Source organism: Lepisosteus oculatus, chromosome 20 (assembly GCF_040954835.1).
Source record: "Lepisosteus oculatus isolate fLepOcu1 chromosome 20, fLepOcu1.hap2, whole genome shotgun sequence".
In the NCBI taxonomy this organism is placed as follows: domain Eukaryota; kingdom Metazoa; phylum Chordata; class Actinopteri; order Semionotiformes; family Lepisosteidae; genus Lepisosteus; species Lepisosteus oculatus.
In genome coordinates, this window is record NC_090715.1 from 9,062,703 (window position 1) to 9,072,667 (window position 9,965).

The 9,965-nt window shown below is 36.2% G+C and overlaps 1 protein-coding gene across 1 annotated transcript; it reads right to left on the reverse strand.

The window, feature by feature from the left end:
- Positions 1–38: 38 nt before the first annotated feature.
- Positions 39–9,405, reverse strand: nae1 (nedd8 activating enzyme E1 subunit 1). The gene is made up of 20 exons (XM_069181267.1): positions 9,276–9,405; positions 7,879–7,982; positions 7,111–7,171; positions 6,593–6,623; positions 6,428–6,499; positions 5,690–5,769; positions 5,432–5,541; positions 4,820–4,929; positions 3,649–3,711; positions 3,342–3,405; positions 3,111–3,202; positions 2,948–3,007; positions 2,557–2,690; positions 2,356–2,431; positions 2,040–2,079; positions 1,708–1,794; positions 1,508–1,600; positions 1,002–1,116; positions 682–731; positions 39–254 (listed from the first exon to the last, which is right to left on the reverse strand). The coding sequence occupies exons 1-20, from the start codon at positions 9,332–9,334 to the stop codon at positions 145–147; spliced, it is 1,611 nt and encodes a 536-aa protein (XP_069037368.1). The 5' UTR covers positions 9,335–9,405; the 3' UTR covers positions 39–144.
- Positions 9,406–9,965: the final 560 nt, after the last annotated feature.

Genomic DNA, 9,965 nt, shown 5'->3' on the forward strand with positions numbered 1-9,965 from the left:
TCGTCAACACGGCAAAAAACCACCGAACAGCAAACCAGCCAATCATCAATGATAATTTATTTTCCTTTTTTAGAAACAGATAACACATTCTAATATTTTACAATGGGTTAAATAACATATACAACACTGAAATGTAGTTTTCCTTTATAGCTGGAAAGTGGCAGACGTCTGTGACATTGCATTGTAGATAAAGGTGTTGTTGAAAGGTACGAACTGGTGTGTTATCGTTTTGATCGCCTCCTGAGCAGCACATCCTACAAAGAAAAAAAAAATGCAAATCTGACATGTCTAAAGCATTTTATAGGCAAAAGCAACAAGAAGATGCAATAAAAATCGTTAGGTGTGCTCCAATATACTAAAACAAAAGCGAATGTTCAGTAACTGAAAATCTAACATTTTACAAGACTCTTATCTCAATATGGCATGCAGAATTTGATCCAAGGGGTTTCTGTACAGCTAAAACACGTAATGTACATTTAAGGGCAATGATTACAGAATATGTTCAATATGATGTGTGAAAAAAGACCACATGTTTTAACTATTTCATGACAATTACAAAAGAATTGAAAACAAAAATTGACATCTTGAAATTGCTGCATTTTCTATAAAACACTGTGGTTCAGCTGCTGTATCAAAAGCACTGGTATCACCGAAATTAACTAAAACTCTTTCTAATCTTACCTCCCAGGAATGAAGCAACTGTGTGTGGTTCTGCAGCACCACAGCGACAGCTGAAAAACACAAATAACAGCATATTACGATGCATACATCTAGAAGTGTTCCTTGTGGCTTACATCTTAGTCCATCTAACAAGAATGTACTCTTAAAATATTTAATCTGAAAGAAAAGGGTCTCACCCCTTAATTAATGTATGATGAGGATTTTCTGCTAAGGTTTGACTGCAAACCACTTACAATACTTCTCATCGGATTATTTAATATTTAATTATTTAAAGAGATGATTTTCAATAACCAGTATCTAAAAAGACAAAAGACACTTACAATTCATGAATGTAATCATCTTTCACATTTACATTCAGGCCATATTCTTGAAGAAGGCTGTTGACACAAGACTTCAACTTGCCAATATCTTCTTCAACTTGGTAATTATAAACACCTTGTTGTGGGGGAGCAAACAAACAAGATTCATTAACATCCATTACATATGTTACCTTGAAATGGTTGGGTAGCATTTTTTTTTTAATTATGAAACACCCACCAAATCCCTTTCTAAGTAGAAAAAGTAAAAACAGCAGTAAATCCAACAATAGAAACTTAAGAATCAATGTGATGATATCCAACATTTTAGAGTATGTGAGTAAGCAGACTCTGGAAAATTAGTATCTGTACAGACTTTTAAAAGAGAAATGTCAAACCTTGCAAACATGCGGTAACCTATTTGTAGCATATGCATTTAGTCGCTTTACTTTTACTATTTCCCTTTCATATATACATAATAAATACTTATTACAATGGTCTTAAACATATTTTAGGTGAAAAACACATACCTGGATATCGTGAATGTTGCTGATAGAAGCGATCAACAGCACGTAGCATGAGGTACAGCACCATTTCGCTGTCTGGATTGTCCATACAAGATGCTGAAAATTTGTAAAAGTTTCCACATTTAAGCACACTTTTCCCTGAGCTGAGACCAAGCATTTGCTGTGAAACAATACAGTACTGTAATGCAGGAAGTTTCACTTACTGATTTCATCTTTATTAAAAGATTCAACACTGTACTCCTCAGCCAGTGACCTGCACCGTACAATTCTTAGGAATGCTGCATTTTTACCTAAAAAAAAATGTTTTAGTGGTCATGGTGATGTATCTATGTAATTGCACACAATGGTTACTACTCAGAAATCCTTCAATTCCACACTTTCAAAACAAAGACATGTTGCTCATTCAGAAACAACAGAATAAACGTGTTACTTTTTTGTAGATAACACTTTTTCCTGCTTTATGTTTTGAACTTCACAATTCAAGACCGAACATCACCTCAATAATATTATATTTCTTGTGTTGAAAAGAACTTACAGAAAAGTCTGATGTCCTGCTCAGAAATGCTTTCAGAGCACTATAAATGAGAAAAGAAAAATGGTAATACAGGTTAACATATATCAATAGGTTCTTCAGCAGCCTCTTCTTTTTAACCCGGTTAAATCCACCCCAGAATATCCATTGCATATCTCATTATGTCTCTCTACTTTAAACCGTTGAAATTCTACCTGAACATTACTGGATTACTTAACAGAAAGAGGCAGATGGTCCAACACAAACAAATTTAACATACTGATTGTTCATTTAATTTGGAAATACAGCTGTACAGACGTTTTCCATGCATAATACATACCTTTCCAACTGACTGCAGCAGAAAGGCTACATGTTTCGAGACTGCAGCAGCATCCTGTTTTGCCTTCTCTCGGTAGCTGAAAACCACACACATCAAAGAACAACACAGAGCCATCAGACCCAGAACAAGAAGGAATGCCGATCTATTTTTTGTCTTAAAGCGAGTGTTTTGCGGAAAAAAGCCAAAGAGTTTTCTGCATACACGTTCTGAAGGCTGATGAACTTGTCAGAATCGGCAATCATGTCAGGGATGGTGCCACGGACCGGAAGGCTTCCTCCACCTTCCTTCTCCACAAACTCCTTGACAGCCCGCGCCATCATCCAGAACGAAGGACTCTGGAAGGCAAAGGCAGACATTAACCAGGGCTTCAGAGAGTCTGAAAAAATTCTGATTGGAAGGCTGTAGGATGCCACATAAAATCTGCTAAGAAAAAAAGTGGCTAAAAATGTGAAAATAGAGAAATGAAAGTCATGGATATAGCCAAAGCTACAAAAACCGATGCTTTCAGCAAGCTGTTTACTCTTAATATTTTATATTCTTTTATATTTTATATTCTTATCAAACGGTTTCCTAGTATACATTTGGTCCTCACCTGTGATGTAATGTTCTTGCACTGCTCATCATTAAAGATATCCTCTACTGTACTCGAGATCTACAAAAAATAGAAATAAGCAGTTACAGAAACACCCTTCACCATGTACATGCTCCACTGCTCTGCTTCCGGTGTAATCAGTAAAGGAAGGAAAATACCCCACCTTTGTCGCGTTCAGGGCTGTATTGACATTTTTAATTGCTTCATCAAAGTTCTCTTCATCCTCAGGAGACCCGTTCTCTTTCTTGCGGATCCCTGTTTTTTTTTTAAACAGGGAGAGAAAAAGAAAGTTAATTTACAAAATGTCCACTTCAGACATTGGCTAATTAAAATGTATTAAGACTTAAAACATAACTTTTCTGAAAAAGCAAAGCCAAATTTAAAGCAATCTAACCTTGGCGGATGAGTTCTCTGAATGCTTCCTTTTCCTTGTAATTCTTGGGTGGCTGGGAATTGTGCTGAGTACATAAAACATATTCATACATCAGTGCAGTTGTAATATACTAATATATAATAATTATAATGATCTATTTATGTTATTGCTGGACAAAAAATACAACTCACAATACAAAATCAAAATCTTGATACACTTAGGTGATACTGCTTTGATAGATTTTAGGCTGACGAACACAAAAGCAAACTTAATCTGAGTTCCTAAATGCCTTGTACAGTTTATCATTATTAAGGTAAACCGTTTTTACCTCATTGCACCAATTTTCCAGATACTTGGCAACCACAATGATCCAAGGAGTATGACTATGGTCCTGTCAAGAAATGAATTTTAGAAAAATGTATAGACTTGTATCAGATGACATAAAAAGCATTCTTCAAGCACCAGCTGCTGTGAAACTAACCATCTCAGGAATTTTATTTTAATGCATTTTGCTCCACACAGTTAATCATTTTTGTTGACCTTGGTGAATGGGCATTTTCTTTGTATTGCTTTCTTTGAATGAGGCAAAAAACATCATCATAACTCCTTCATAAATACTACATAATGCAGTAAAACAACAGGCATAAAACCATACAGCAAAGTCCAATTTCACATACACCTACCAGGACTACTGTTACTGAGCTGAAACTGTTGAAAATCCTTGCCAGCATTTAAGTCCATAATGGTGTCTTCCTTCATGTTCACCTTACTACTCTCAATCTGAAATTCTGCTCTTATCGTTTTGCTGAATTATAAAAGCTTAACAAGTATAGTGAGCCTGTAAATGTATTTACACAACTTGTTGTGAACATTATGTACATTGTCTTTTCACCTCAATCAAGTACTTATCATTTTCACATCCGCCTTTGTGAACTTCATTATGCTCCAAGCTTTGTTTAAAAGCGTATTATTGTTCTTTGAATGTTAATTTCAACTGAAGAAAAATACAATACTCCAAACATAATTTGCATAAACCCTGCAATCCTATTTGTATTAACAGCATTCATAACAAATATTTTTGAAAAAGATGAATTCCCACCAAACACATGCTCTCTAGGGACATCACACTTTCTTTCCCAAGATTCTAAGCTCCAACACCCCTCCTCCAGCCCCACTACCAGTGGAGCAACCCTATAGCTCATTTTAAAGGTGGTTCTGACTACCTCACCCACATGACCAGAGTCTAAACCCTGAAGCCAAAAACATTAAGGCCAAAACATTCCAAACGTTCATTCAAGACACATATTACTTGTCCTTATCTCCTGAATGGAATAAACAAAGTATACACATGGTACATGGCATTTATCAAAATACTGCAGAATCTCTAGGACACTCAAAAACCACAAATGTGACTCTAGTCAAATATGAGTTGTGAGAGAAATGTAAATATGCACACAGATGCGAAGGACATTCTGAAATAAAAAAATATATACACCAACCTTTCTGTCCATGTTATCCAGGTCATGGCACTCAATATGCTTTTTGAGTTCAGGAAATGGACAGTCCAACCTCAAGTCCTCTAGAGTGTTATCTGGATGAGATTCTACAACTGAAAAAATGGGAAGACAGGCCTTAACAGAACTGTTGTTTGACCAGCCCTAGTGAAAACTAATACAATATTCTGTGGAGCCTTCTTCTTCAGCCTTCACACCTGAAGAAGGCTCCACAGCCAAAAGGTTGTGTTTCTTTTCTTCTATTTTCAGCATGGAATAAACCTTTACTTGTCCCTTTGTTATTGAGATAACCTCTATCAATATGAAAAACCATCCAATCCATCATTTCTTTAATTGAACGCCCGTCTTAATGTAATTTTGTGTATCTAGAGATACAAATGTACATTCGTGCATTTCTAATTTTTTAACAGATAAACTCGTATTGTGCACTAAAATAATGTTGAGATTTATCTCAAAAGCTTTCTCCGACAAAATGCTCTGCGCAAACATTTTGCACACCAACCTTGCAAAAAAGGCTTAGTATGAAACCTAAAAAATTAGCAAGTAAAAAAAACACTTAGGACTTTACATTAAAATAGATTGTACAGTGTATCGTACCTGAATGTTCTTTCACCACAAGCCTCATGTACCCAATGAACCCATAGGTCCTGCAGACCAGAAACGGAACTCCAGCATTCCACAGAACAGCCCCTAATCGTAAAGTCGTACTGGAGAAACAAAGATAGCCAATGCTTAATCTTAAGAATGTGAATGATGTTCTCTTAACTCAGAATCTGTGCCTCTTCAAGGCTTAACAATATTTAATTTGATTTAGATGGAAAAGAAACAGAGTGATCACCTCATAACACTGCATACCTTTCTTGTAACTGGACACCAATTACCAAGCTAAATCTATGGAAAAACTCAGGATTGTTGTCTAGGAGTTGTTCTGGAGACTAGAAGTAAAAACACAAAACACATCAAGTCACATCAGCAAATACTGGGAGCAAAGCTGAAACACTGCTATTGATGGAAAGGACAAAACAAATTATGGGAAGCTGTAAGCATGTACCTCTTAGGTTCCCCATAGCTCAGCAACCCACAAAACCTTTATACACATTTCTGTCTAAATATTGCTATATCTGTTACAACACTCTTACATGTTTTCTAAACACCCCTTTCCAGTGACATTTTCAGTGACATTATACAACTCTGTTACCAATCCATACCACCAAATGATCTCTACTATGTATCAAAGATATTTACACACTTAATCATTTAACAAAAGTAAGTGTTCACTGTACATTAACTTCAGTCTCACTGTACATATTAACTATTTACACAGTTCATTCATTGGATGAAGTATCTTTTCTATTATTGATATATATGACTTGACAAGAATGTTTTTCCCCATTTTCCTTTACTCTCCTTGCCTGGAACTTAAATTGGGCATTTTACAGGATATGAGGGGATACCTGAAGGTAAAATGCCAAGTTCTCCCAGGCTACAGCCTGTCTTAATCCTGAAGTGTTAAGGATACTATGATGCAGTAATTCATGCCTTCATCCAAGTGACATTCATGCTGGGTGACACATCCTGCCATAATTCACTGACCTCCTCCACAAAATTCCCAGAAACGTCACTGTTCAGCTCCTGCAATAGCTCTGTGGATGCCTGGGCCCGATTCTAAAACAAACAACCAGAATTGATTTTTAAACTGTTGCATGCAGTGAATGATAAAATATTGATGCAGACTGCCCATAATTTAACAGTACTTACCTTGCCAATGCTGCTCTTGTTCAGAAAGAAGCTGGAGATACAAATATACAAGTATTAGACACTTGAGCAGGGCTGATTAACATTTCAATTGCAGATTTATTCCGGTAATCATTATATGTCATGGAAATGCCCCAAATCTAAACTTCAAAGCAATAGCACACGTACATTTTTTACCTTCTGATTTGAAATGCCCTTGCATGAAATGGCAAAGAAGCAGAAACGCTTTTAGAACGATGATGGCAAGAATTTAAAGACAGAAACCTTCACTGAACTGAAAGTAGAAAGGCAACATATGTTGGTTTTGTTGCACGTTCCAGCATTCACCTTTCATTCTCACTTAATACGCTTACAGCAACAAATGTATGACCTTAACACACAAAATATAAGTCATGTTGCCCAATGTATCATCTCTCATCTGTCATCAAGAGACATCTTTCAGTTAATTACATCAAAGCTGTCAAAGATTTATCATTTAAAAAAAAAAAAACAGAGTCAAGGAAAATGCTGTCATAGCTCACTTGTTTCCAACATCTTCACCTGTGACTTTGTGGCCATCTACAATGGTAAATGCTCCGATGCCTTAGAAAAAGAAAATAAAAAACATTCACACGGGATTATTGTAGCCACCATCTCCATAATGCAAAAAGTGGTTTCTCTTGAGTAATTCATTCTAAAGTAGTATTCCCTCAAACAAATCAAAGATCAATCAATGATCGCAATGTTCAAATATAAGTGAAGAGAATACTTTATTTTTTGCTGTAACAAGTTCACGGCATTTCATCAGTACATTGCACAGCTTTATTTAGATTGACAAACTATATTTTATTACTGTAGAAACCACACATTTTGAGATTGGCAGCTGGGTCATTATGACTCTGTAATCACACAAGGAGATAAAGCCGACAGACCCCACCCATTAAGGCATTCATGTTTTGACATATTACAAGCTCTGCAGCAACATACATGTGCTTCAATGCCTTTGTACTGGTTCCCTAAACGACAAATGAGGTTTTAAAACAAACTTTTTCTTGATCAAATAACAAAGGATCAAGATTTAAGGGCTACCTTAACCTCCATTCTAAGCTATAGGAAAGACTACTTTATTTGTATTGTAATTCCTAATGCATGAAGTTTTCCTGTAAGTTATATTCACTTCCAAGAAAATGCAGATCACGTTTTGTAACTGAGCCCACAACAGTCTATTCAATTTGACAATTTTCTATAACAGAAAAATAAAGAAGTATTTTCTTCTTTGCAAGTAAAACACCCATCCATTTAGCACTTACCTGGCAGCACCAGATTCTTCAGTATTTCTGTCCCTGATGCGGTGGCATTGATCAGACACACATGTGCGTTTTCCAGTGCTTCCTGACCATGATCTCCCCACAGTCTTCGACAGAAAGAGTGAGCACAATTAAACAGCATCCCCTGCAACCCCCTGGTGTCTTTCTAACAAAACACAGCTCAATGGAGACTTTCAAAAGGTCCGATAGATTTTTGGAGGAATTTTAATATTTGATATAAAATAAGGTACTGTAACAACTATTCTGGTCGGGTAAAGCACCTTGCTTAAGGATGAAAAGCAGATCAAACCAGGGTCTCCCCAGTCTAGGTCCCTGTAACCCCAAGACACCGTATTTTTTATTCATCTGGAGATATCCTTAAGTAACTTGAAACCTGCAATTTTTCAATTGAAGATAATAAAAAGGTGTGATCAAAACACATTACTGGTTCAATTAGGCAGCCAAGAGTCCATATGATAAAATAAAAAAGAAGTACCCATTGAAGTCAGGAGAAGACCGAAAAACCCTGCTCTAACCAGATCTTAATTCTTAAACTGGAAGTGCTGCAGTCAAAAACATTTAGGCAAGTTATTAACCAGTGAACCTAATAACAGCGACAATGGAAATTTCATATCTACATCAACTTATCATCAATTTACAACTTGACGGCAGAGTGCCTGTCAGACTGAATTCCTGTAGGGAACATCCACCATCATCTTTCAGCACGTACCTAACCTGGCTCTACAGCTTCACACTTTACATGCTCTTATTTTGATTAATACTGTACATGATACAAATGCAATCTTTGCTACAAGGTTTTGATTTGTTTGAACAATATAATGCCTACCGACTTATATTGCCCAAACACATATTTATGTGCTTTCACGAGAATACCAGCAGTTCGCTGCAGGTGTTTTCCGCAATTCTACCAGACTATTAAATAAACGGGCAGAAGAATGTGCCACGAACAAACTCAAACGACATCTCACTTGTCCCTTTTAGAAGTAAAATGTGACCAAAAAAAACTAAAAGAAGGTTGAGTGTATTTCAAAGTGAATAAGAACTATTTGGCGCTTAGACCTGAGATAGCCATAAATGCATAGCTAATTATAAGTGAGTAGACCATCAGAGAGTTTTGTTTCGCTAGAAACCGTATCATCCTTTAAACGCATTTATATCGAAGTGATTACACTTTGCGTATTCTTTTAATCATTGGAATGAACTTGACTTTCACCGTTCAATAACGATTCTAATGTCTACAGTGCTAAGGGCCTACCGGCATCATTTTCTATATTTGTATTCAAAGACAAACGCCTCATGACACGATGCTGATAAAGAAGCTTTCAAAGTCCGTTTCGATTAAAAAAAAAACATTGCTTGTCACGCCTTCGATACCTTACCTGAGCTGTCTGTCGTATTTCTGCTCCTTCGTTGCTTTTCCTTTATTGACTTCAGCCATAATTATCGCTTGCACAACTCACGTTTCCTGAGCGTAAGTACAAGATAGCAGATTCGACACCCCGCAACCCAAGCTTAAGGTAAATAACAAACGTATTCGTTTGTTGCAGTTTCGTTACAAATCGTACCGCCAGGGGGAGATCCTCTACAATTGTAATTGAAATGGCTAACGTTAAAGCATGTTACAATGTATTTCTATTTTTAAGTATATATTATCATAAGTTTTGTATAGTGCCAAAACTTAATAACACTGTGATACTAAATGTCTCAGGAAAACTGTGGGAAAAGTAAAAACCAGTACCAGTAGAGAAGAATTTTGATTACTGATAGCCATTTATTACAAAGTAAAGAGGATAGTTACCACTTGATTGCAGCCATCCATCACCTCAGGTAATTCTCTGAACACACTAAACTATATTGCTCTAGAAAGAAAATGTGTTAGTTAACATAATTTATAAATGTTATCTGCACACAGTACACAGTATATCGAATGGGAAACACACACAGCTCCATGTTCATTGCATAAAATAAGTGTTTTATGAGTCATAAATTTCCCTTCCTCTTTTTCAACAAATCAGTATTGCTATATAAATTGTATTGGAGAAAAATCCTTTGACTTTACCTCTAAAATG

Bases quoted from the DNA above. Each gene is read 5' to 3' on its own strand.
- nae1 (XM_069181267.1), bottom strand. From the start codon at position 9,334: ATGGCTGAAGTCAATAAAGGAAAAGCAACGAAGGAGCAGAAATACGAC. The intron at 7,983-9,275 runs GTAAGGTATCGA...TTTCTGTCGAAG, and splicing joins AAATACGACAGACAGCTCAG to ACTGTGGGGAGATCATGGTC. The intron at 1,601-1,707 runs GTAAGTGAAACT...ACAAATTTTCAG, and splicing joins TTTTAATAAAGATGAAATCA to CATCTTGTATGGACAATCCA.